At 34.7% G+C, this 27,634-nt stretch overlaps 1 protein-coding gene and 1 long non-coding RNA gene across 15 annotated transcripts; both read left to right on the top strand.

The window, feature by feature from the left end:
• Positions 1–6,697: 6,697 nt before the first annotated feature.
• Positions 6,698–15,910, top strand: LOC105049734 (uncharacterized). Of its 13 annotated transcripts, none has more exons than XR_012133887.1 (6): positions 6,698–6,858; positions 7,788–9,882; positions 13,150–13,201; positions 13,278–15,071; positions 15,313–15,390; positions 15,503–15,910. It is a non-coding gene; the product is annotated as an uncharacterized lncRNA (long non-coding RNA). The 13 variants fall into 13 exon arrangements; XR_012133885.1 differs by having other exon boundaries at positions 7,749–9,882; XR_012133883.1 differs by lacking the exon at positions 6,698–6,858 and having other exon boundaries at positions 9,852–12,508.
• A 3,737-nt stretch (positions 15,911–19,647) lies between these two features.
• On the top strand, positions 19,648–24,334 carry LOC105049735 (uncharacterized). Of its 2 annotated transcripts, none has more exons than XM_010929477.4 (3): positions 19,648–19,848; positions 22,880–22,961; positions 24,028–24,334. In XM_010929477.4, the coding sequence occupies exons 1-3, from the start codon at positions 19,792–19,794 to the stop codon at positions 24,156–24,158; spliced, it is 270 nt and encodes an 89-aa protein (XP_010927779.1). In that variant the 5' UTR covers positions 19,648–19,791; the 3' UTR covers positions 24,159–24,334. The 2 variants fall into 2 exon arrangements, with proteins under 2 accessions (XP_010927779.1, XP_010927778.1); XM_010929476.3 differs by having other exon boundaries at positions 19,662–19,848; positions 24,025–24,334.
• Positions 24,335–27,634: the final 3,300 nt, after the last annotated feature.

Below are 27,634 nucleotides of genomic sequence, written 5' to 3'. Positions count from 1 at the left end.
TTAAATTTTTGAATTTTGAATTTTGAACAACTTTCAAAATTCAAATTTTAAATTTTGAATTTTAAATTTTAAATTTAAACTTTTATATTACAACTTAATCTACGCATGCAAATATATATATCATATCTAAGAACCCGCTCTGATATCATTTGTGGGGAAAATTCAGTGTAGGGATAAAATGATAATTTTAAAACTTTTTCAAAATTATGATTTTACAGTGAAAAAATATTAATTAATCTAATTAATTAATATAAATTTATACTACACTAGGTTCTAAATATGATATATAGCATGCATTCATTTAAATTTGAGGTTCAAATTCGAATAGTAAACACTTTACTGTAATGTGTTTAGAACACAATACCTTTGTGTGGGTAGTAGATCACCGCAATCTGATCACCGTCGGGAGAGTCTGATCATCGTGATGCAGCCACACAGTATGTCTGCCTCTGCGGATCATCCACACGAAGCTTCCGATCTGATCGACTCCTCACGAGTGCTAGCTCGTTGTAGAGCCCTTTTGACGGCGGATGCTGATCGAACTCCTTCGATCGATGTCTGTTGATTCTTCGGATACTCTGGATCATCAACAAACATGCTTGAGAGGATGTTGAAGATCTTCTTGAGATTTTGTGGGTTCACGACACTCGTAGCTCACTTTCTCACTTTCCGAACCCCAGGCTAAAACTCTAGGGAACTCACCAGAATTCTTGCACCCACTTTTCTTTCTTTTCTTTCTTTTTCTCTTGGAAGGATATGGACTTCCTTCTCATGCACAAGACTTCTCACGCCCCAAATTTTTCTCCAAAAATCTTCTTCTTACACGTCCCACTCTTCTCCTCCTTTTATAACAACGTCAAACGTCTTATCCAAAAGAAAGGATAAAGATGAGTAATTGCACATTTGAATTCAAATCAAATTTTGAATTCAAATGGACACCAACTCATCCCTTATCCACTAAAGGCATGAGGTGTGGCTTAAATTGTGCATGGAGTGATTTCATGAGAAATCTTTTCTCATGTAATAAATAGGGCATAAAAAAAGGGATAAGGTGCAAAGATTGATTGTCCATTCAAATTCAAACTTTATTTTGAATTTGAATGGCCAACCAATCATCCTTATCCATTCATTTGACACATTAAAGTGGGGCGTGGAGAGGGCTTGGCATGAGGAAAAAATTTATGAGAAGTTTCTTCTCATGAATTCAAATGGGTGCAATGAAAGTGAGGTGGCGCATAGAGATTGGGTCAAGGTGGTTTAATTATTTAAACCAACCTAATTGAACCAAATAAGTTCGGTCCAATTAGACTAATTTCAACCCAACTTAATTAGGTTTAATTAGGATCAATAAAATTCTAATCAAATCAGGAATTGACTAAGCCTAACCCCTGATCAAATCAGGAACCAAACCATCTCGACGATTAGGTCAACTCTTAACCTAATCGGGTCAAACCCAACTGAATCCAATTCAATTGGACTTGATCCAAAAATAATTACTCAATCAAATTGAGTTAATTAACGATCAAATCACTAATTAAATCTCTCATAAATACTGAGTCCAAATTCGATGGACAATCAGACATCAGAATTCATCGATATGTAACCCTGATCGAAAAGTCCCAACCAGTGGGACTCTTGACCCCGGTACCCATAATGTGTGGAACTCATGATCAGAGAATTTTGATTTTCGATCACTGAGTTCCAAACATGTAGGATTCTACACCAGCCATCAGATCGATAGGAACCTCTAATGTGTGTGACCCCGCAGGTTCGAACCTAAGCCGGTAGCACAGGAACCAATTCCTGTACTAATCAAAGTGACTATCTAGCAATGATACCCGACGTCCGGATAGATTGAATAGTTGCAATCGCAACACTCAGAACCTACATGAATATGGTTACTGTATAATTCATCATTTTGACCCCTATGTTTAGGACGACTCAGGGTTAAACTGTCAACCCTGATCAGATCATCCGAATCGTGCTCAACTCAAACAGTCCTGTGACTCCTCACAAAAACTACCCTGGCCAAGGTTTTGCTAAATTGAAACACGACTGTACATAGCTCCTAAACTGGAGTGATCAATCCCATTTTGACACACGCACCGATAAGTCAACTACTTGACTACACCCAGCAGCCTTCCGTCATTGAATTAAAAATTCAGGTAGTCCAGTGCCTAAGTGCAGTGAGTTGCTTGCAAGTCACCATGGCGGTCTCAGATCGGAGGGATATTTATACCCATATTCCATCGGAGCAAATCTTGACAGCAGAAATAGCTCCGGAGTTGGTCACGTTCAGTGCAGATGTACCCTTACATCTCACCTGTATGCCATACCAGTATCTCCACACTCATTGGTTAAGAGGACAACCAACCTATATGGCACACAACGACCTATGCTTGATAAACGTTGTCATCCTTGGTAACAACGTATCATTTGGTCGCGAACAGATTTAAGGACTAAATGACAAATCCTCCTTTGTCGAGTCTAAATAGTCCTAAAAACTTCACCACAACATAGGAGTTCATTAGAAGATGAAATATTTTTTGATGAAAAATATCAAAATAATTTTTATTAATTCATAATTCATGTACAAATACAAAAATGAGCACAACCGTCAACAGGCTGACGATTGACTTTGGGATACTATTCTCAACAAACAGATGGTTCTCCAGTAGGAGTGGTGCATGTGATCTTTTGACATGAGATCGCCATAGTATCTTGTGTACATGGACTCTTACTTTGGTTTATTCCCTAGCACACCACTTTGAGATGTGTGTGAGATATTTTGGGTATGGCAAAGTGTGCATGAAGATTGTGAGTGGTCAATAAGGAATCGATCAGTCTTTATAGGAGGAGAGAGCATCCTATATGATCTCATAGGATGGTGATTTTGAGAGTCTCTGGTCAGAGCTGGGATGAACAGTAGAAATAGTTTCTACTGATTCATCAACCGAGTCATCATCATCGGATTAAGATACATATGGATAGGTATTTGGATTTGATATATTTTCATACCCATGGCCTTTTCGGGATGTTGTGTGATCGAGGATTGAATTGCATGATAATTCATCATGAAAGGATAATTTTGGTATTTTTACCAAATTTTAAATCTTCTGGATAGTCATGACACGTTGCTAGACGTCAATCTTGACTTGTAGACTCACTAGAATTAAAAGAGTTTAATTCGAGAATCAATTAGGAAGAGTCCTAGTTGATTGAAACTCTTGAGCCGACCTAATTTAATCGGATTAGAATTATGTCATGAGCCTGAGTCCATTGCTGGCTAGATTTGAAACCCAGTGGATCACACACAATCAAAATTTGATCTTGGTCCAATCTATTTAGATTTATTGTAAATTTAATGGGTTAATTGAATTGCTAGCACATGAATTAACCCAAGTTATCAATTGGGTTCAGTGCAAATGTGTTTGTGCTAACCTTTTGCTTATTATCTTAACTTAATGTGATTGGGTTTGAACCATCTAATTTATTAGTTGGTTTATCTAGATTTTAAGAAAGAGTTCCATGTGAATCCACCACCTGCACGCCATTCACCATGCCAAAGAATTATGTGGCGTCACATTTATTTTGGGAGTTAAGGAAGGAGAGTCCTTCTTTCATATTTATTTTAATTTTCTTACATGTTCTACACGTCTTTTAATTTTATGCGCCATCAGATCGTGCCTTGGGACATGTGGACATGGAAGAGGAGGAGTCCTTCTCTGAGAAGAAACTGCATGCCAAAATAAATAAGGGACGCCCATATTTTTGTGCGTTGAAATAGAAGAGTCCATTTCATATTGGACTCTTAATTCATTCCATTATTTCTATGTATTTCTTAATTCCTCATGACATGAGATGCCTCTTGGGATTATGGGTACAGAAGAGAAGAAAGAGTCCTTCTCTGGCAAGGATTTTGAATGCCACAAATTTTTTGGGATGCCACACATATTTGCGTTGATATGAAAGAGTCCTTAATATAATGGACTCTTGGTATCTCATGTGCTCCCTTAATTCCACACACCATAAGATGGCGTCTAGATTTTTTTTAGTAGAGGAAGAATCCTTTTACTTGTAAATCACTTCCTATTCCATGCATTGATGCTTTGGATTACATGCAAAAAATTAATTTGTGTATGTAAAGAAGATGGGATGCCAAGAGTTGGCGCCCCTTGGTGACTTATATGGTGCCCCTTCATTCCTTATATAAGAGGCATCCCATATGGCATAAAATTGATCCAAAGAGTTGTTTAGACGTGGAATTAGATGAGAATAAGTCAGAAAAAATCTGAAGTAAAAAAGAAAAGAAAAAGGGAAAGAAAAATAGAAAGGAAGAAAAGAGAGAAAATAAAAAGTATGAGATGCTTGTCCAAAAATCAGATTGTTCTTATGTTGAACATAAAATCTGATTTATGTGTGGTGAAATCTTTTAAGAAAGAATTCCTAAAGAGATCTTAGTAGAGGTCATGAAGGTATACAAATAATGATGCAACCAGTTCTTGCAAAGGACGGTCGACAGTGAGCTTGCAAAGAAGGCTGCAGCACCCTGACGAATTGAGAAGGATCCTGATCAGTCTCGTATAGATCACTGTTGGAGGGCTTCTACTTTAAAATTTTGTGGAGATTTCAAAATTATCAGATCGTGGTTTTCTCATTGGTATACAACTTCTGGTCTCTTCTTGATATGTATGCTTTTGATATTTGATTGTAATCATTAAGGGGTTCCTAGGATTTTGTATTCCAGTGGTCTAGTTTAATTATTGAACTTTATTTTCAATTGTTGAATGCATGTTAAAAATTTTAAAATTTTTATTCTGCTGCATCACCGAAACCCAACAGGAGGTTCAAACTACTAAACTAATTAAGATTCTTTATTCTATGAGGGTTCAAAAAAAAAAAAAAAAAAAATATATATATATATATATACAAAAATTTTTAAATAATATTTACATACTTCTGAAGGTATTGCACTAAAACTTGGGGGTTCAATTGAACTCCAAGCCAAAACATGGCTTCGGCCTTGGAGGTGGGATGGCCATGAGGCTATCTTTTATTTATTTCCCATGGTAGATAAATAAAATGGAAGCAAGGCCCATCCTTTATTTGTTTTTCTTGTTCTCTTCTTGTGTGTGATTAAAAGAAAAAAAAAATATAAAGAAAAAAAGATGCATATTTGTATGACAGCTAGAGACTTAGTACTCCTCCAAAACCATGCTCCCCTAAAGCCAAACAAAAAAATGCAATGCTAACCTAATTCTTTTCCTAACGTAGAAAGAGTTCATCATTAATAATAATTAATGCGCCACAAATCTTTCTAGAGTTTTTAAATTGTATGTGATTTTTTGTTGCAATTTATTTGAGTAACCAAGATGCATAAGATATATATGTATTCCATTTTATTCATATTTTTTTTTATATATTAAAAATAATTAGGGCCTGTTTGGATGAATGAGTTGAAAATTCCAGTGGATCATTAGATTAGGCTAATATAATCAGTTAAAAATATACTACACAGATTAGGTTAAACCATATCCATAACATCTAGAATTATTTTTGTTAGTAGGCTGATCTGAATTCCATAAAAAAAAAATGATCTTAGCTCGAATCCAAATAGATCATCTTTTCTTTCTATGGGATTCGAGATGGCCCACTAACAAAATCATTCCCGGATGCTCATGGATATGGTTTAGCTCAACCTATATGAGCCTATTTTTAAATGACTATATCGGTACAATCTAATGATAGCACTAAGATTTTCAACCTATTCATCCAAACAAACTCTTAACGTGCTGCAAATCTTCCTATGGTAGATAAATTATGTCTAGCTCTATAATCCTAATTATATTGAACTTGCAATGGAAAAGAAGAAAAAAAAATCTTTTAAAATATGCTATTAGTGATTTTGTACTAGCTAATTTTTTCTATTATTATCATCACATTTCAGCTATTTTTTATTATTTAATTAAATTATATGGTATAGCTTAGATTATATGGTATAGCACAGGTTATTTATATATATATATATATATATATATATATATATATATATATATATATATATATATATATATATATATATATATGAGTTTGGTACAGTTCTTTAAAGAAATTTTTAACCTTAAAAAGGTAAAATTGATATGCGCATTGGTCAACGTTATTTGCGTTGTCAAAACTTCAACTAATTTCCTATAAATTCCACTAGCTGGTAGTTCCTGAATGCTTTCTTTTCTCCCCTCCTCCCGTCCTGCAAATCTTCCTGCCATAAATTATGCCTAGCTCTATAATCCTAATTATATTGAACTTGCAATGAAAAAGAAGAAAATTTTTTTTAAATATATTATTAATGATTTTGTACTTGCTATTTTTTTCTATTATTATCATCACATTTCAGCTATTTTTTATTATTTAATTAAATTATATGATATAGCTTAGATTATATGGTATAGCACGGGTTATTTTATATATATATATATATATATATATTATATATATATATATATATATATATATATATATATATATATATGAGTTTGGTACAGTTCTTTAAAGAAATTTTAACCTTAAAGGTAAAATTGATACGCGCATTGGTCAACGTTATTTGCGTTGTCAAAACTTCAACTAATTTCCTATAAATTCCACTAGCTGGTAGTTACTGAATGCTTTTTTTTCTCACCTCCTCCCTAATTTCATTTTTCCCTAAAAAAAGAAAATAATTAAAAATAAAAGTCTCTTAACCTTCTCTTGCATTTGACCTCGTTTCGCTTGATTCCATTTTTAATCCTCGCCACCTTTTCTCCTCTTTCTCGCGCCATCGTTAGGGTTTTCCAAAAACCACGAGTTCTTGTCTCATTAATTGTAAGTTTCCTGTGATCCCTTCTTTTTTTGTATGATCCTCTGAGAGCTAGGCTTTATCGCTTTTTCTCGTTTCTTCATGGATTTGGAGAGAGATTTCGACGGTTTTTTTTATTTTTTTCCCATATAAATTTTGGTTCAAATATATCCCGCATTACGTTCTCTGTTTCTAAATTGCAAGGGAAGGCAAATAAATGCAAAAAGGAATTCTTGAAACGATTTAGTGCATTTGTTTCTTTATTTTTGGTCAAAATTTCTGTTGTTTCTAAGCCTTGTTTAGGCCTACATTTTGTTTCCAGTAGCTGATGGGTTCAATATATAGTTTTTTCGACCCCTCGTTAGAACGTTATATTTCAAAATTGTAAGAAAATGGGGAAGAAATGCAAAGTAAAAGGAGTTTTGAAACCGTTTTAGTGCATTTGTTGCTTCACTTTAGCTCAAAATTTCTTTCGATATGTAGCCTTTTTTAAACCTGCATTTTGTTTCTAGTAGCTGATTGTTTTTCTTTCCAACCCCCAATTAGAACTTCAATGCCCATTTTCTGTGTTAACATTATATTTTGCATCTTCAAAAATGCATTTTTAGATGTTTGTTTGCTAATTATAGCTGTATTGTCTCAAAAAATATGTTTAATCATATGACAATCATAATTTCGTGAGAGCTTTTAGTGCGTTTAATCGTTTATTTTAGCTCAAGTAACTTTTTTCTATACCTTTCTATTCTTAATTATATTCTGAATAATTTTATTTCCAGGAGCAGATAATTCAGTACTTTGTAAATTACCACCTATAAGGTTTTTCTGGTCTGCATGCTTTTCCCCTATTTTTCTTCCTTCAACCACTTGACATGCTTTTTTAGATATTTACTTGCTGATAATTGCTGGATTTCTGCAGAAAATTATCTCTATACTCCAATTTTTGTAATATTTTTAGAGAGCAAGATGGCGGATGGTAAGGTGGAGGCTTTTCATGCAAAAGAAGCTATCTCAAAGAAAATCTGGACCGGGATTATACTGGTGCGAGGACACTTCTAGAGGATCAGAGGATTTCCTCCTTGCTGGAGCATGCTTCGGAAATGCTTATTGTATGTGAAATTCTGTGCTCCATGGAGATGGAGCTCCCGAATTGTCGGATTGACTGGTACAGGGTCCTGCATCTCTCCCCTTTGACCGAGGCTATTGTCCATGGAAGCAGAATATCAGAAACTTGTCTCCCGCTCACAGCCCATCAAGAATGACTTCCCAGGCACCAGATTGGGCCTTAATTTTGTTGAGGATGCATTCTCTGTGCTTTCAGATCCCATGAAACGGGCAGCCTTTGATTCAAAGATGAATGGCGTAGGGAATAACTTCTGTGATCTGGATTCAAGGTTCAGTGCAGTGGTGGTCTAAAGTCAGGAAATGAAGCAGCCATCAAAAGAGATGTTGCAAGATGTTGTTCGGATAAACCTGATTCTTCTAGGACTAAGAGGACAGCTTATGATGCTTATGTTGGAATTGGCAGTGTGAGCCCGGTGGCAGAAGATTATGCTGATGAGAAACAGAAGAAGATCTGTGCTGAGGAGGTGAGTTGTGTTACTGCTAAGATGAGGTCTGAGGAGGGAAATGATCTCCGCTCAAAGTTGGAAGAAGGAAGCCACTGTTCTTCTCTGCATTTGGTGGCTAGAAAGAGGTATCCGTTCTGACTTATGACTTTGAGAACAACAGGTAGGCTGAGCTTTTCTCCACAGGCCAGGTCTGGGTGGCCTATGATCAAGAGAATATGCCTCGTAGGTATGGTTGGATGGATAAGGTCCTTATTGACAAGTCTCAGCTGCATGCCACATGGTTCAGACCTTGTCTGCAGACCTTGCAAGAGAAAAGGTGGTGCGATGCTGGCTTCCCTGTTGCTTGTGGATCATTCGCTCTGGAATCAAGCAAATCACAGTTAGTCAGCCTATGATGTTCTCACATCTTCTATCGGATGGCATGGAAATGCAATCAATTGAAGTTCATCCCAAGAAGGGTGAGATTTGGGCTATAAATAGAGATTGGGACATGGAATGGTGCTTGAACCCGGGGATTAGGCAAAAAGTGTGGCTTTGAAATGGTAGAAATTCTTACTGATTTTTTTGAAGGATACAGGTGTCAAGGTTGCTTGCTTGGTGAAGGTTGATGGACATTAAAGTGTTTTTCAAAGATAGTCTAAGAGAGGAAATGAGTTATCCTTCTAGATTCCTTTAAGCAAGCTGTTCATATGCTCTTAAAATGTCTGCATTTAGATTTGTTGGTGGAGAAATCGATGGAATTGCAAATGGTATGTTGGAGCTAGACCCTTTGGCTCTGCCAGATGATCTGGGCCAAGATTTTCCAGGTGCTATTGTTGATTTTGCAGATGCATGCCATAGATCATCTCATGCAGTGATGAAGCCAGTTTTACCCAACTTTCAAGTACCTCTATGAATGCTGTAGACTCTGGTGGCTCGAATGTCAGGATCCAAAACCATAAACCCAAATGGGCATCTAAAGATTTTGTCATAGAACAGATATGGGCCATATGTGATGGTCCAGATGCCATGCTTCAAATATATGTTAGAATGAATGATGTAATTTCACCAACTACAGTGTGTGTGACACACTTAGAACCTCACCCAGTATAAAATGAATTAATACAATGGGTGGAAGAAAGTCTGCTGATGGCCTGTGGAATATTTCGTGCTGGTAGGGCAACGGCTGACCTAGAGATGTTTAGATTCTCTCACCTTCTTAGGCTTGACAGGAGCACAAAGAGGTCTTTATATTGAATTTACCCTTGGAAAGCCGAAATTTGGGCTGTGTACAAAAATTGGAACAGCAGTTGGAAGAATTCTGATCATGTTAGGTGTCAATGTCGAGCGGTTGAGATCCTCTCGGACTTCTCAGAGGAGGCCGCCATTAACATATGCTGCTTGGTTGAGGTGAAGGGGTGCTTGAACTTTTTCCAGGTGCTTGAACTTTTTCCAGAGGCAGCTATATGAGGGGTTCCAGTTAACTAGGCAGCTTTCAGGATCGTAAGTGCTCAGCTTTTCACATTGAATCCCAGCTTTCACAGTGGTTGAAATCAGGGATGGAAACATCCCTAAAGGGTCATGGCATCTTGAACCAGATGCACTGCCCCCAAAGTTCATCAATTGTGAAGGACCTCAAGGAATGACCATGCCCAGGAGTTGGGTCGATTATAACATTTTATAACAGTATGTGATGCTATTCTTCTTTTAAGACCTGAACACTTTGGCTGCATTTGGAAGTGGAGTATGTTAACCTAGAGTAAATGGGTTAACTTCTATTCCAAAGTTGTGGGGTAAATCGCTTTGGTAGGTAAAATGTTGTTACCCAACTTTTCTAAAAATACCTGTTTTGACCTTCTGAAAAAGTGGCTTGATTGAAGTGCTCCACTGAGTGTGGTTGAAAAAGGGTGGAATAACTGGGTTAAATGACTTCTACTCCCTCTTCTTCTGCTTCCAAATGTGGTCTATATCTCTGATATCTTGCTTTGAACTCACAAAGATTAGAAGGAAAACCAATGGTTTAGTGACCATGATTTTTGACCGTTTAAGCCACTTCTGCTTCATTCAAAAGTAAAATGCTATTGCGCTATCTTTGCCATCAGTAGTATTTTAACTTCATGAGATTAATAGAATGTTCTTTGTATTTGTTTGTTTGATGTGCCTTCCTTGAAAAGCTTGCGTAGTGATGATTCTTGTGGCAGTAAAAGGTCCTGCTGCATCTGATTTATTGTTTATTACCTTTTAGAAGAGTATGTTAGCTGTATTTTGGTAATATTACATTTGCTATGATTTCGGACTTTCACTATGCTTACTGCTATAATGATCAGAACAACTAAACTTCATACTTGATTTACATTCTATCTCATGAATACATCTATTTCGGTCTAAGGCTGACGTGAAAAATACTTCAGATTGAATGCTTCAGTGATTCCTATTGTTCTACTTACCCTCAATTATCAAGATTGACATTGAATGAATCATAAATTTTAGAGGGGCCTATATGAGGTTTGATCATGAATTTAATTGCTGATTACCAGTTCTTTCTTGATTTCTTTCAAAAATTTTAAGAAGACAATAGAAATATGAAAAGTTGGATAAGTTATAGAGCAGATGTAGAGCAAAAAGCCTGCATACTAGAATTCTAGCTTCTACCATTATAAGCACATATATATAACATGTCTAACAATTCGTGTCTGGTTATTGAAGAAATGTATGTATTTCTTATCAATGTAGTAACTATTTTAGGTAGAATAGTTCGGAGAACAAGAAGAATAAGATTGTAACATGTGGTTGTAAAGGATAAAGACACCAAACTTGGCCTCTTAAACCCCACGGAAGCCCAAAACCTGGCTAAGTTTACATCCTTGAGGCTTTCTAATGATAAATATGCACTTTTAAATAGCTATATGATCAAGTAAATTATAGAATATGGACTACCACATAACTTAATGTGTGTGTACAGAATATGGTTAAGTTGAATTTCAATTCAAAGGATTGTAGTATCCATAATATAGATCATAATCATATGGTTCTAACTTTATAAGGTCCAGATTGTAAGATTTTAACTGTAGATTTTGTTTCTCTCTCTCTTCCCCTTATCTATTAAGTTCTTAAATTTGCTGCTATCTCTACAACTAGGGTGTGATTTTGATTAGAGATCTTTTGAGACCTATTTGGGCTTTCCTTCTCTTTTCTTTTCTTTTACTTAGTGTTCCATGATTTCTCTTCTTTCTAATAGCAAGAAGGGTGCACCCAATACCTATGGTTTTTCATGGAAACCTGGCTAATGCATGGGAAATTTGATCAATGAAGGCCCTGTTTGGATATTCCTGCAGGACTGGGCTGAACATTCTATATGATTCATGGATTGGGCCGTCCATTTAAGCATGGCCCTATATCAACCAAATACCACCAGCCCAAATCCTGTGGAAAGAAATAAACACGTCCATAGGTCATCCTGTAGGAATATCCAAATAGGCTCGAAGAAATTTAAACTCAATGGTTGTTTGAATAAGTTTTTAACAATTCTCATTGCCATGGAACCTAAGAGATTTCCAAAAAGGCCATTAGCAGTTATGATCTTGCAATTCAGGGTCCTAGGAGGGGCAGGCTGGTGATAGTCCTAACCTTTGACCTATCCTTTTTGTACAGAGTGGCTGTCCTAGGACTTGAACCTACATTGTTGCCCAAGCCTTTTACCATGGCACAAAGCAATGACTCCGAAACTTTAAGATTTCCAAGGAAATGAAACTTCTACTTTTTTTTGAATTTTTTGACCGGTATTTTGCATAAGGTTGGCAATTTACTCTACCGTATTGAGTACCTAACCCGACCCATTTACCCATACCCATCCCATTGCCATCCCTAGTTTTGCAAGAACATACCTCCATCCTATTTTGTGAAATAGTTCCAACAGCCTCTTCCCTCAAAACTTTGTTCTATGAATGCCTCAAGAAACCCTTTTTTCTCATCTGTTATCCTTTTCCTAATACAAATCCATAGCCCTTCCATTAACCACCATAAAACAATCATCCAAAAACCACCAATCTATAACTGTGAGCATCTGTGCAGATCTCTATTCTTCCATTAACCACTCAAATGATCATCCTCTAACAACAATCTATCGACGGTGAGTGTCCATGGATCCTCCAGATTATTCTCTTGCTCGTCCCTCTTTCTTTTGATCTATCGTCTCTTAGATTGGGACTTAGGGTCAAGAATATGGTTTGGGAAGAATAAAGATGAAGAATAGAGAGGACCAGTGTTGGAGAAAAACAAAAATGAAATAGATGAAAATCTATTATGTGGAGCTGGGATCAAATATTGCAGTCTAGGTGGAATGCTTGAGGATAGTTCAGATATTCTATATATTTTTCTATAATTAACCAAATAATAAACACCCAAAAATCCCATTTTTATTTTCTTTCTTTGTTTCCTCTTGTAGCATCATTCAGTTCCTCATGTTTTCAATTCTTTAGTAATTTTAATCTAAACATTCAAATAGGTCCTAATTACTAGGGATACTGATGAATACTTTTTTGTTCAAATAATGCACATCTTTTAAATACCTGGCTGCTTTAATTCACAATATCAATTTTTTATTGTAAGAAGTCTGAAAAGTTAATTCTGTATGACTACCTAATTACTCAAAAAATTTGGTTATATTCTCCATTATATTGTGCTCACTTTTTGTTTGCAAGAATACAAGCATCTAGACTCCTCATAAAATTTCTGGAATGTGTCTTAAGATGGATAATTTTTGATGTCCAGCAATTATTGCTGCCCTCTGAGAGCAAATAAATATGCACCACAGATGCCTAAGGTTGGAAATCTTTTCCTTGATACCAGCCATTCAACATAGTGCTGGGTACCAATCCACTTCTGTCTTCCTATTTTAGGTTTTGAGTCCTCTTCAGCTCTCCTCTATCTGGGAGAAAACCCTGCTTTTCTACGATGTGAAGGATACCACTGAAACTGGAATTCAGAGATCCATTTTCAGGATGTAAGTTTTCTTTCTGCCTACTTTCATGGTACCTCACCATGAGTTGAACCAATAAAATAATTGATAATGCACCAGCAAGCTGTTATATCTATTTTGAACATAACTAGCTCTAGGCTCTGCATTGAATGTGTTAATGTTATTCCAAAATAACTTTTCACAAAATCAATGTGAAAGTACTTGTAGGTTAAAAGTTTGGTTGAGATGGGAATTCTCTCTCTTAATCTTATTTTACGTGACAGGTCCATAATCAAACTTATAGCATTTGTTTCTCATGATTTTTAGGGCAATCTATATGCATTCTCTTACCAAATAAAATACTTTTGTCAAGTTCAAGTAATTTTTCTAATATTCTATATATGGCATCATTCTTATTTGCTGGTTTCATGTAGTCTGAGAACAACAAGAGGGTTAACTAGTTAAGTTTTGAAATTTTAAACAACAGAATAAATAACAGATACATCATTTAATCATGGATAAAATGTGCATGGTCATGTTTAGGGACTGCTTCAAAGAATATATTTCCAAGGTGTAACTTATATTTTTCCAAGGTAAAGGATCTCCAATGTTGCTTCAAGTGCAATAAATACTTCTTTCTATCATTTCAACCTTACTGACAAAGACTGTTGAGTACAAACTCATGTATATAGTGGTTTACTCAAATATGGGAAACCTTTCATCTTCAGAAATAATCATCAAGATGTCTCTGTACTTATGCAAGCATATTTGCAGTATTAGAAATTGAACTAAGCATATGATCTCTCTCTCTCTCTCTCTCTCTCTCTCTGTTTGTGCGCGTGCATGTGCATGGTGTTCTGTGTTTTAGACATTCTATGTAGAAACTGACAAATTAGATCCATCTATTAGAAACATATTTGCAAATGGAATTGATATTGAGCATCCTCAATTGGGTGCATATTTGTAACTGATGCCACCTAAACCTCTAGAATGTCTGCAATGTTGTGAATGACCTGGATTTTTTTACTTAGAAGTCTTTTCTCTGTTCCTTTTCTTTTTGTCTTGTGATTGCATTGCCTCTCTGTCAATTTTGTTTCACTAATTTTTCAGTTTATATGATTTAGATTCTTGACATTGATATATCCATCTTATCAAGCAAAACATGTAGTGTCTAACTGCATATATGACAAGTTTTTCTGTGAAACAGATCATACCTTTCTTACTTCTTGCCAACATTCTTATATTATTTTTCCAATGGAGGCTTGTTTCTGAATTCTTTCCAAATGCTTGCACACAAGCAGAAATATCCTTGTGCAAAATTTTTGATATTCTATATAAACAGTTAAACTTCTTCTAAGCAGTCTAAGCAATACTGGAAGGCAGCCATGGGATTGACATTTTCTCCAACATGGATTGGGTGTGCGGTGGGTGGTCCCTTCACAACCAAAGAATATTGTCATTCTATTCTTTCTTTTAAAAATGTAGCTCAGTTTCTATCTTTTCCTCTCTGAAGTACAGTTTATTGATCATTGCTAATTATCCACTGTGGACATGGAGCCTTATATTTTCTGTGATATGGAAAAATCTGTGAGCTTCAGACTATGGGAGATGCTCGAAACCTACAGCTAGAAAAGGACAACAGTTTTGCATCTACTCATGACTCAAGTAAAGCAGCTCAGAGGTAGTTACTCCCTCCAAAATTTAATTTTTGGAAACCATGCAAGAACAAAATCAGGTTAGTACAATTTTTGCTGATAAAACTAGTGTTTTTGATTCAAATCTATTAATCAGGGAAGAGAAAAATTCTAGCAAGCATATTTTTGAGCTTTCAAAATAATTTATATAATAATTCGTTCATTGAGGCACGAGTTGGAAAATTCCTGATCTTTTTTGTTACAGAATCTGTAATTAGAAATGTCAAAGGTTGCCCTTTGGTGACTGGAATTTTGATTGGGTTAATGTATTCTTTGAGCCAGGAAGTCCGATACTCATCAGTGATTCTATAGGTGATTGTTCCCTGAAGTGTTCTTGGATAGCTAGTCTCCCCACCTAAGGTACTCTGAATAATTTTTTTGGGAATCTTCTTCAATTCAGTGCAGCAGCTTCCTTTACTTAAAACTTTTCTGCGAGATAACATGGTATTTAGATCAATAAAATGGGTTGCAGACTGGAAGCTGAATCATTCCTCAGTCTTTCGCAGTTAGTAACTTGTTGTGGAGTCTATTGTAGCAGATGCAATGAAGCAGAAGTAGTGCAGGTAATGGTGCCTTAAAGTCTAATTGGTGCTAAATTGGATTGATTTTTTAGAGGTATTCCAGGTACATTGGTGGTGATTTGTAAAGATGATTCACTTAACTCTTAAATCTTTAAACCAATTTTGGTTGCCACTAAATGTGGCAAACTACTAAAGGGTCATGAATGCAAATTTGAATTTTGAAATATTTTTTCCATATGTGGTCTGACATTCAGGATGCTACTTGAGACACGATTCAATAGAGACAGCTAGACTTGTGCAATTAACATTGTTTTGAGTCAGCCATTCTGTTGTTCTCATAATTGTTGTCAAAAGTTCAGATTTTGGAACAGTTTGGTTAACATAAATAATGAATGTAAATTTTTTTTTTTTTTTTTTTTGCTTCTGGGCATAGAGAAAATAAAATTCTCATATTACTATCTCATGAACAATAAATCTGCAGCATCAGCAGTGATCAAGTGGCATAGCAACGGTGGAAAGTTAGCCATACAAGCAATTCATGATCTGCAAGCTAATTTACTTCGCCAAACATACAAGCATTTAAAAGCCTGAAGATGAGCTTTTAGGTCTCCTGAAGGTTCTGCAAGCAATGCAGTGGCGTTGCATTGCCACTCTTGTTAATCCAGGCCAAGGGTCCGTTTCCACCCATAGCTCAGTAACATGAAGTGCATCAAAGATGGAAATAGAATTCCTATCCAAGCACCTCTAATGAAGCCCCACAAGCAAAATGCATGGGTTCCAGCGAACAAAAGAAAGAAAGCAAAAACCAAAGGAAACAGCCCCTACCCCATTGTTCCTACAACCACCCTACATAAATTTCATACCAACAGCGACCAAATCACTTGTGCCAAGAATCCAAAACAGCAACCTGAAAACAAAGCACTGCTTCTTCCTTTTGACTGCACCTCATTTGCTTGCATTCAATACGATCTAAACATACTGAAAGCCCGATGCCGATGCCCATCAGTAGATTTGCCTTCACATTTGACTAGCTACAAGGGAGATTTGCGAGCTGCATCTGCCATAAAAAAATAAAACCTGTAGCTTTTGTTTTGTGTTTGAGCAATCAGCAAATGAAAAAATACAAAACAATTCGGAGCTATGCTTTGAAGTAACAAGAACTCAGAGTTGATACTGCTCGTAATTTTGTATGAAACCTCTACCATTTCAGCCTAACCTGATGGTCATATGACCGAAATGAAAGATCAAAGCATTGTGTAATCCCCATCAAAGTGGAGTTTCAGAGCGCCAATTTGTGGGGGTAGCCGAGTGATGTAGGGTGAACAGAGGAGCTGAATCTCTCACCAAATGTTCAGAGTCATGTTCACGTACACGGAAGTGTTAGCACCTTCGTTCGCCTTCCAAACCAAGAGAAATGTTCCTCATTTGAAGTATGAGAAATTTTTTGAACACTGCACGCGGTATAGAAAATCCTACGTGGAGCACACCGCTTCATCCGATTGGATCATGTAGCGACTATTTTTCAAAGTCTATTTAATATCCGTAGTTTTACTTTTTTTATTTAAAATTTTGAACAATGGAAATGCTCATTCTCTTCTAAAAAAATTATGACATTCTGTGTCGATATTATGACATTTTGTATTGAAATTATGATTTTTTATATAAAATATCATAATTTTTTCATAGAATATCATAATGTTGGTAGGAGTATTTTCATTATTTAAAAATTTTATAAATTTTTTCAATAATAAAAATGTCCTTCTCTCTTTATGATATCTTGTGAAAAATTATGACATTCCATGCAGAAAGTCATAATTTCAGCGTAGGATGTCATAATATCGGCATAGGATATCACAATTTTTTTTAAAAAGGAAGAGATATTTTTGTTATCCAAAATTTTAAATAAAAAAATAGAACTATGGACATTAAATATGCTTGAAAAAATAATCGCTACGTGGTCCAATCGGCCGAGGTGGTGTGCTTCATGTCGGATTTTCTACGCCACGGGCAGTGCGGTGTACAAAGAATTTCACTTTGAAGTATATGTTTCTAGAGCTTACCTTCCTACGTACACCATCAGTCCAACACAATCTATCATCAAAAGGCATACCAGCAATTCTGCTGGGAAAACGATGTTAAGCTCTGTACATCTAATTCCCCTGGAAGATTAAGAAACTGTCCCAGGAGCTGCTGATCACCAAGTAAAAGGAATATAATATTTCTAATTTTGTATCTATTCATGTGAGAACAACTTTGAGAGAAGAAAGAGCTATAAAAAATAGGAAAACTAGCAACAAGAAATTGAATTTTCCTGCCAAGAAAACAGTTGAGACAAAGTCAAGAATTATTCAATAATTCAGATAATGCTGTTCATATGCTTGTTTATGTTTTGCAATCACTAGCTCCATGAGCAAGGCCCTTTTCATTTTCATTCTCATAATCATTGTATGTAGGCATGATCTAATTATCTGGCCTGTCATGTCTGTCAATAGAACACGCGTCGACGTGGAGATTAGAAGAAGATTCATGGGATGCACATATGATGATCAACTGTTTCAAGCCAAAGCTAGTCTCTATAGCTGACACATTTTGATGTGGGGTACATAGTAATGTGGCAGAATAGGAGGGGGACAGTTGCACCATATATGATCAAACATTTTGAGATAAAGCAAGTATTTCCTCGATTAGTCGTATGTATGACGTGGAGAGGGGCCTCCTACTTAGATCCATTCCTTATACTACAAGGATCATGAACATAGGATTCCATTGTCTCATAGTCTTTTTGGAAATATCACTATCACTTTTTTTGGTTGCTAATGGCCATATTAAGCTTCCACAGACTCCACCAAAGATCTATATATTATAGCTTTTAGGGTTGTTTGGATGATATCTAGTCAGTGGCGTGTGAAGAAAGACTAAGTTGGTAGTGAAAGGATCGCCCACTAATTTCAAAAGTGGAAACGGTCGAGGTGACTTAGAGATGGAAGGCATTATCCCTCACTACTTGACTAAAATGCCCTGAGATGAAACTGAATCGAATGAACAGTGCATGATGTTGTAAATGACAAATTTGCCCCTCTCCAGACGAGTCCTGCAGATTATGATTGAAATTAAACAATGTCATTAGAACAACCATCAAGAGGCTTTACATTAGTTAACTCATTTCTTGAACAGAGTTTTTAACAGTCTCTATCTGCCCCCCCCCCCCTCTTCATTGTTTAAACTGTAGAATCTTTTTTTTCTATTAATTCTAGCAGTCATGTTATTTACTCCAACAACAGCTGTGCTCACATATTTGCTCATTTTTTATTCAAAATACTGAAGTCATCATCACCATTCTTGACTGTGTCAATTGGTTTGATAAGTATAAGCACTTTTAAATGATGAGTGAAATAGATTCCTGAGTGGCCAATCTACAAAAGAAAAAATTTTGGGTGGATCTTGAGAACCCAACTAGCATCTAAATATACCATGCAGGTCGGTGCAGGGTGAAAGGTAGGTGAGGGTGCACCTAATTATATCGCACGTCTAAATCATGTAAGCTTGGAATATGAAGTATTTTTAATTTTATAATGGATTCTACAAACGTGTGGACTTGGAGTAGCCAGCATCTCAACCAATCTATTTATTAAATCACAAATCACAAATATGGCCTTCGCTATTGATCGATAATGAGTAACCCATGATTCGCAAGTCTTTCCTTCTGATCAGTGTGATCTCTTGGATTTCTTAGCATGTTTGGTAAGGAAAGTTAGATGAAAGAATCATACCAATGATTGAGCTTGCCATAAACCAAAACCAAGATAACATTTTCTTATTTTAACAATGGGTTTAGTGAAATATCTATGAATGCAATACCATGTGTGACACCGCACTCAAAGCTTGAAGCTCATTACAAACAGAACCAATACAACTCTTCCAACAAGTGGATGGTAGTGATTTGTCTAAGAATCTAATAATATGTGGGGACACAATTAAAAGCTTTCGACATCCAATGGGACACATCCTACTGTGCAATGATGTACAGGGGTAAAAGAAGGAATTCCAGTACTTCATTCCAGCTTCTCTTGGTTTTTGGAAGGCGAAGTGAGACTTCAAAAGGCGGCTATTGGCATATCTTTAATAGAATAAATGAATTCTGAAGTTGGACTTATAAGAAGAAGGGAGGAGCTTCGCAGGAACTCCACGGTGGAGAAATTTTAGGTAATGAAAGGGAAAACCAGAAGCCTAAGGTGCCTTCATGGCTGAAGCAACTGATCAAGCGTTAAGGTTTGCAGAGAATTTGTCTCTCCCTTCGGTACGATCTCTCTCTCTCTCTCTCTCTCTCTCTCAGTGACCACACCAAATTGAAAGTTGTTTTAAAGGAACATGATCCAAGCCTGTAACTCTGCTTTCTTTCTTGTACTATCAATCATTTAATCTCTCTCTCTCTCTCTCTCTCTCTCTCATGTCCATTACTTCCAAGTTTGCTCTTGTTCTGTTTCACTATTTGTTTGGCACTTCATTATTAAGAGAATTGAATTAAATCTGTTCCATAGTTTTTTTTTAAGTACCGACCTTTATATGATATAAGATCAAGCTTCCTTCTCTTATACAGAGGAAAGAAAACGAAGATAAGAGATTGATAGACTAGAGGTTACTGATCACTAGACCTCTTGTGAGAGCCCATTGATTCAGTGGAGTTGAACATGATCAGATAGTATAACAATAAGGATTCCATTGGTATGATTTGCGGTGCTTCTTGTTGATAGATGATCTATTCTATTATGTGCAGAAGATCAGAAATCTCACCATCATAGATCCTAGTTCTAATGATATTTTTTAGCTTCTACTATCACAATTTTGTTTGGAGGGCCTTCACTGGTAGAAGAATTGTATGGTTTTACATTGGGGAGCGGGTAATAATGGTCCTATTGTCTGTACTTTTCTGCAAATGGGCTTTACCCTCAAAACAAGGTAAAAACAATGACCTGATACCCAATTGCCTAGATTTATTTCTGGTTGGGTGATGTCACACCTCACTAAGTCACAGGAGAATAAATATTGAGACCCCACTCACAAGTGAATGTCCTTTTTTCTTTTTTTTTTTGATTGAAAAAGGTCATGCAGGACCACCGGAATTTATTAAAATAAAAAAAAATAAAAAATTTCTTACTCAAAAAAATAAATAATAATAATAAAATTATATATATATTAAATATTTAAATTTATATAAATATTTTTTCAAAATTGATATATGTATGTATATCCTCATAAAATATTTTTTTTTGCATATATACTCACATCATCTAACACCGTTAAAAATTAATAGTTTAAAATTAAAATAACTAAAATATCATGAATAGATGTGCAAAAAGAAAAATTTATAGGGATATATATTTAAATAATAATTTTTTTAAGAATATTCATGTAAATTTAAATATTTGGAAGAGTATACACGTAAAAACTTCTTAATATAAATATATCTCTGTTGATTTGTTAATTCTTTTCTTATTCTAATGGAGAAAAATTAACATATACCACTAAAATAATAAATTTATTTAATTTATTAATTTATATAGATAAAATAATTTTTTTATTAAATGATAGATCAAAATTATTTTATCTAAAAAATAGACAGATTATAACCATCCATGTTTTTTCTAATGTATAATATATAATATGTTTTTAGAAAAAAGTATCTAAACCTGATTTTAGATGGATAGTTTGTACATTTGCATAGAATGGACATAGTTGTGAATTTGAATATTATGTAATAATAAAAATTTATAATCTTATTATATTTTATTTTAAAAATTTTTATTGAAAATATCTTTGTGAAGTGTATAAGATATATCATGTTGTCATAAGATGGACATAATCATCCCATCTTGTATAAAAATAAAATATAATATAGTATTTTAATATATAAAATATTATATAATATCGTCATCATATTGTTATATTATATAATATGTTATTATATTGTAGAGTAAGAGGGTCTGAATCTATCTAGATGAAATAGATAAAAATTAAATTATAATTTTTTGTATGTATACCCTTTTAAACATTCAAATTTGCATAAATATTCTCATGAAATTGTTATTTGTATATATACTCTTATAAATTTTTTTTGCATATCTACTCATAAAGATATTTTAGTCATTTAACTTTTTAACTATTAATTTTTTAACGACGTTAAATGATGTGTGTATGTATGCAAAATAATAAGAAAAAAGAAAATATACGTGTAAAATAAATATTTTATGAGGATATATATATAAATATTAATTTTAAAAAAATATCTATGTAAATTTAAATATTTAGGAGGGTATAGATAAAAAAAAATTCTAATAATTATAATAATAACAAAAAAACCCAACTCACCAAGCCACATAGCAGTTCAAAATTCCAACAAATCCAAGTGAATTTGCGCTCTTTGCAGTATTTTTGTTGTAGTCGTACCAATTTAACATTGGCCCTCATGTCTTCCTCCAACTTCACATTCGCCCTCTTGGGGCTATTTCCCTTATAGCCTAACTCCGCTCGCTGGAGTTTTCTTGCCTCGTTGTTGGACGAATACATTATTATTTTCAAGAAAATTCATCAGATCTCTCAGTCATGACCAACTAGATCTATTCATAGTTACAATTTATTGGATGGGTTGGTCAATTAAACATCTAAATCACAAAAATAATTATTATAATATCATAAAAATATTTTTTTATTTGCTTTTCTGGATATTATTAGAAGCATATGCTTTACATCTTCTCATATACAAAACTCAGTGTATAGACACATATGATGCACATTCTAGAAATCTTTGCAAAAGAAAAAAATATCTCCTATTTCTCAAAATTGCTCTCCTCTCTATCTATTTATGAAACAAGGAAAAAAAAAAAAAAAAAAAACAATTCTCAGGTAGGGCATGAAGATTAGACGGTGGAATCAGGGAGCCATAATTGGAACTTGGACTTGGACTTGATCTATGAGCAATGGATAAATTACCCGATAAGAAATTTTCATTCCTCCACTTAATGAAGCTTGTTACTAGTCCAATATTTTCTTATTTAGAATTAAATTTCTCATCCTTTATCACACAATTCTTTCCAACTCAGCTCAACATTTTAATATATTGGCGAGACTCAAACATCAACATGATGGGACCTCAATCTAACCCTGGCCAAATAATTGATAAGTTCTGCTCAGGATTTGGACCCTGGACCTGCAGCAATTTGGGTTGATTTGATCTAGTCTTTTGTATGGATACGCTTCTTCTGATATGCTTGTATTCCTCCTATGAGGCAGCTAAATTGATGATTATATGTGCAAATGTTACATGTATGTAGGTGCAAGTAGTTGTGGTGAGTGCCAATATGGGCTGCAGCCACTGCCAGCAAAGGGTCTCAAAGATTGTCTCCAAGATGAATGGTGAGAACTAACTCGTGCAGCTCATAAACCACTACTTATACTATTAACAGAACTGTAAGATTAGAGATGAAATTATCAAGTGTACTGGGCTGCCACTAAACTGCTCAATTTGTCACTACCTTGGCCTTGTAACTACTCCACCAGGCGTGGATGATAAGCATCCACAATTAGAGTTGAAACTGGATCGGATATGGATTGGATACCGTATATCCATATCCATTTTTATTTTGTTTGATAAATACAAATATAGATATTATTGGATATGAAAATTCATATCTATATTTATTTTAAACAGATACAGATATAATTCGGATACTGAAAGTACAGATATAATTATGGATATAATTTAGATAATTAAACTTTATGACTACAAAATCAAAGATATTACTAAATAGATGATAAATTAAGTTAAAATACGTTTATATAATTATATATATATTTTAAAAATTAATAAATACTATATAAAATTATAAAGGATTACATGTAGACTTGGATATTTGGATATAGATCGAATAAGTGTCTATCTATATCTATATCTAATTTTTTTGAAGGATATAATATAAATATAGATATTAATTGGATCCTTAAATTTTTGTTTATATCCGATTTGATTCGAATATGAAAATGGATCCACATAGATAGTATCTATACATTTCATCCCTATCCGCAACTCGTAAGCCCTAACTGGCCTATAAATTTCAATGTGCATTATTAGTCTTTAGAATTACCTAATGATTGCCCCACAAACTATACCTAATGATTATACCACAAACTATGTTACTGTGACATGTAGATTGAAAAAGATGATTACACCACAAACTATACCTACTGATGACACCACAAACCATGTTACTTGGCATGTAGAACAAAATGATGCTTGAAAATTCTTTGAACCACCTTACATGGAATCAAACAAATGGCCTTCTTTTCAGGAGCCATGCAGGCTCTTATTGCTTAGTCTTATCAGTTGTTGACTATCATCATAGATAAGTCCCTGCCAACCACCTGATCCAATGCTCCTTTGAACACATCAATCTCACTTTTTGCTGTTGAATTTGTTTAGCAGGATTGCTGGACTACATGGTGGACATGCGCAAGAAAGAAGTAACAGTTAGGGGAACTGTGAGCAGCAAAAAGAAAAAGAGATCTCCACGCTCCTTGGGCTTATTTAAAATGACGTGCTTCCGTCCCTTCTAAGATCGCCAGGTCTCATTTGCTTTGGAAGTGATTACCTTGCATTAAAAGAAAATTTGTACTACAATAGCCACAGGGTGTTGGAAACTTGTATTTTTGTCATTTTATTTGTAAAGCGTGAGAGTTAAACATATATTATTTTTGCTGTAAAGAGAGAGAATTATCATTTTCTACTGCTAGGATATCATCTCAGAGTAATTTGTTTTCCTAAATTGATCTACTGCTAGCTCTAGCATGCAAGGTGAGTTGGTACATTAAAACCAATTTAAGGGATTTTACTTTTTGTTAGTGTTGAAATTAATTTTGATGATGTTAAAAGAGTTTGAGTATAAATTATGATTACTAATGATGCTGTTTAGAGTGATTGTAAAATTTCTTATAGTACTCAAAGGTTGACCTCACTCGAGAAAAAATCCTCTCAAATTCAAGCGGCTTTGTATTTCCAAGTCAAAGTTTCAAGTTTTTGAAGCAAAAAAATTGAGTTCGGCATGAAAATGATTTGGTAAAGGAAAGTCCATTCTAGAAAGACTTCTCAACAAATCCACCTATTTGTAAATCAAGTTTAAGATGGCAAGTCTAGTCTAGAATATATTTGAATAAAAAAAATTATTTAAAATCAGAGAAAATCAATTTTGACATGCATTGCACACTTTTGAGTCGACTAAGAAAGAAATTAGCCAATCTATTCTCAATTCAAGTGAAGAGACAAAAAGCGATAAAATTCAGGGATTTTTCTTTGCTGATTAATTTTTATCCAAGCCAATCAAGGCAGAGTCATAGTGACTTGCCTATTTGGATAGCCAACTAAGTCTTAAACTTAAGGTGAAGACAGAATATTGAAGAATCAAAAATTCTGCTGAGCTAACCATTAAAACAACATAGCCGATCAAGACTGGAGCTTAACCAACTCATAAGAATAAGATAGCCGACTCAATCTCAGAGGTAGAAGAATAAATAAAGTAGTAAAAATTCACAAATTTTTTAAGCCAATCCAAAAAGTCAATTAGCTGACCAAGTCATAAAGTTAGTCGACTAAAAAGATATCTAAGCCGACCCTATCTCAAACAAATAGAACAAATAAAAAATTTAAAAATTTATATCTATTTTTGAATCATCTTAGTGTTTTACTTAGCCGACTCAGCACTTCAGGTTAGTCGATTAAAAGCATAGATGAGCTTACTCATAGATTTCTGATAGAATAACAGCTAGTTTTTCTAGCTATTTCTAATGAGCAAAAATTATGTCTAAGGGCTATTTTGACTTCCGTAATGGCTAGTATACTTGCTTAAGCTAATTTTAAGGCTATTTAAGACTTAGAATTCAATTGAAAAGTAAGAAGAAAAGATTGAAAAAGAGAAAAACTTTAGTTCTCATTGAGTGTATTGAATATGTTTAAGAAAGGAAGATGGAGAGGAATTAAAAGATTTGATTATGTGGGTAACCAATGGAAAAAATTCTTCAAGCATCCATTCGAGCCTCTCTCATCCATTTAAGAAGGAAGTCAAATCTATAAGGAGCATCAATCAATGACTTCTCCGAGCTTCAATGAGTTTCATTTTCTTGAGCTTTGGCTCACTCTTTTATGCTCAATTGTTTTATTGTTTTCTTTATAGATTTTTCTAAGGGAAAGAAAATCGGAGTTAAAGCTCATCTAAGTCCGAAATTAGATAGTATAGGATTTTAGTTGGTAAGCCAGAAAAACTAACTATATTGATTGTGAACTAGTAAAATAATTAGTATAAAATTTTGATTGATGAGTTCAAAAAAATTAATTGAATTTGATTGTGAGCCTAACAAAGCAACCATACTATAATCAAGAGAATTATAGTAAAATTTTCAAATAAAGAGACTTGAAAAATGGACATAGATGCTAGGTTTGGCATCGAACTATTATAAATTTATGTTGTTTATATTACTTGTATTTGTTCTTGTTTTGTGTATTGTTCTATTACTTATTCAGCTGTGCATATTTATTTTATTTTCACATTGCATAATTAAGTTTAGATTAGTTTCATATAAAAAATTATTTGTATTTGTGATTTTGTGTTTGTCCTTACTTTCTATTTTTCATTGCTCATTTAATTTTATCTTAGCACAGCACAAATACTTTTTAAATTTATTTTTGGGTACATATATTTTAAATAATTTTTAAGAAATCCAATTCCTCCCTCCTTAGGTTCCTATCTTTAGGCAGCACCTTTCAACACAAAGATATGGCCTCTCGAATTTGCTAATTTTGAGGCTATCTAGATGCTATGGAAGTACAAGAAAGAGGAGATGAGGCGATATAAGGGGAGTGATTACACTTGGTTGAGATGATTATGCTTAGATTTCTTTAAAACTTTGATGGAAATAAAGGCTATAAGAGCAAAGGATCTTTTGGGTTGATGCTTTTTATAGCTAATGTAATACTGTGATCATTTGTTGGTAGTAGTTGCTACAATCTTTCGGTACAAGAATATGCCCTAAGATATGCTATGTCGATATCGAGTTTTATACTAGTTGCCCAATAGTACAGTATAGCATGGTACCATGCCATTCCGTTTTGGGTGTGTACCAACATAATTAGAGTTGGCAAGGGGGAGAGGGAGAAGGAAAGAGAGAAAAAGAGAGAGAGAGAGGAAGGGATAGGACAGAAGGGAGGGAAAGAAGAGGGAGGAGGAGAGAGAGAAAGAGTCCAAGAGAGGGAGAGAGAGGGCTTTCGAGCTCCCTCTCCTTTGGCCACATGAAACCAGGGATGAAGCCCCTACTTTGAGGCACAACAAGGACTCCATCTTATTATTTTTTTATTTTTTAAGTAAAGTGTCGACGCTGAATCGGCAATCACTTTGGTACAATACTGGATACATATTGTATTAAGCTAGAGTATACCAAACCATGGAGAGAGAGAAGAAAAGGAGGAGAGAGAGATGGAGGGATGGAGAGAGATGGAAAGAGAGATTATAAAGAGAGAGAGAGAGAAGGGGATTACAAAGAAGGGAAGAGAGAAGATAGGGAGGGAGGGAGGGGAGAGAGAGCGGGAGAGGAGGGGGGTTTATGGAGAGAGGGGAGAGGGAGGAAGAGAGAGAGGAAGGAAAGGAGGGAGGGGGCAAGAAAGAGAGAGGATGAAGGCTTACATTGAGTGCAACGGTGTTGGTTGACATCGCAACATTGAAAAAATAAAGTTGGGAGAGAGTGAACAAGCATTCAGCTAGAGAGAGCAAATAAGCAAGGGTATAAGATCACGTATAGCTCTCTAAGACTCTTGAATTATTAATGTAGGAAGATTGAGAGAGCGATTTTATAAATAAGACTGATATGGTAAATCGAACTATCCCAATCTGGTGTCAGTTTAATTTGATACCAGTCAAACCATCCAGTTTAGTTAGTTCAATGAATGCTAATTTTTTTCAATTGTCTTAGATTGTAGCATATATTTAAATACTAATCAGCATAACATAATACATATAGTGCTAGTGCCTTATTAGCTTGCAATATAA

The sequence above is a fragment of the Elaeis guineensis genome, chromosome 8 (genome assembly GCF_000442705.2).
Source record: "Elaeis guineensis isolate ETL-2024a chromosome 8, EG11, whole genome shotgun sequence".
Lineage (NCBI taxonomy): Eukaryota > Viridiplantae > Streptophyta > Magnoliopsida > Arecales > Arecaceae > Elaeis > Elaeis guineensis.
Note: the sequence above shows the minus strand (reverse complement) of the source record. Positions and strands in the feature narration are given on the sequence as shown.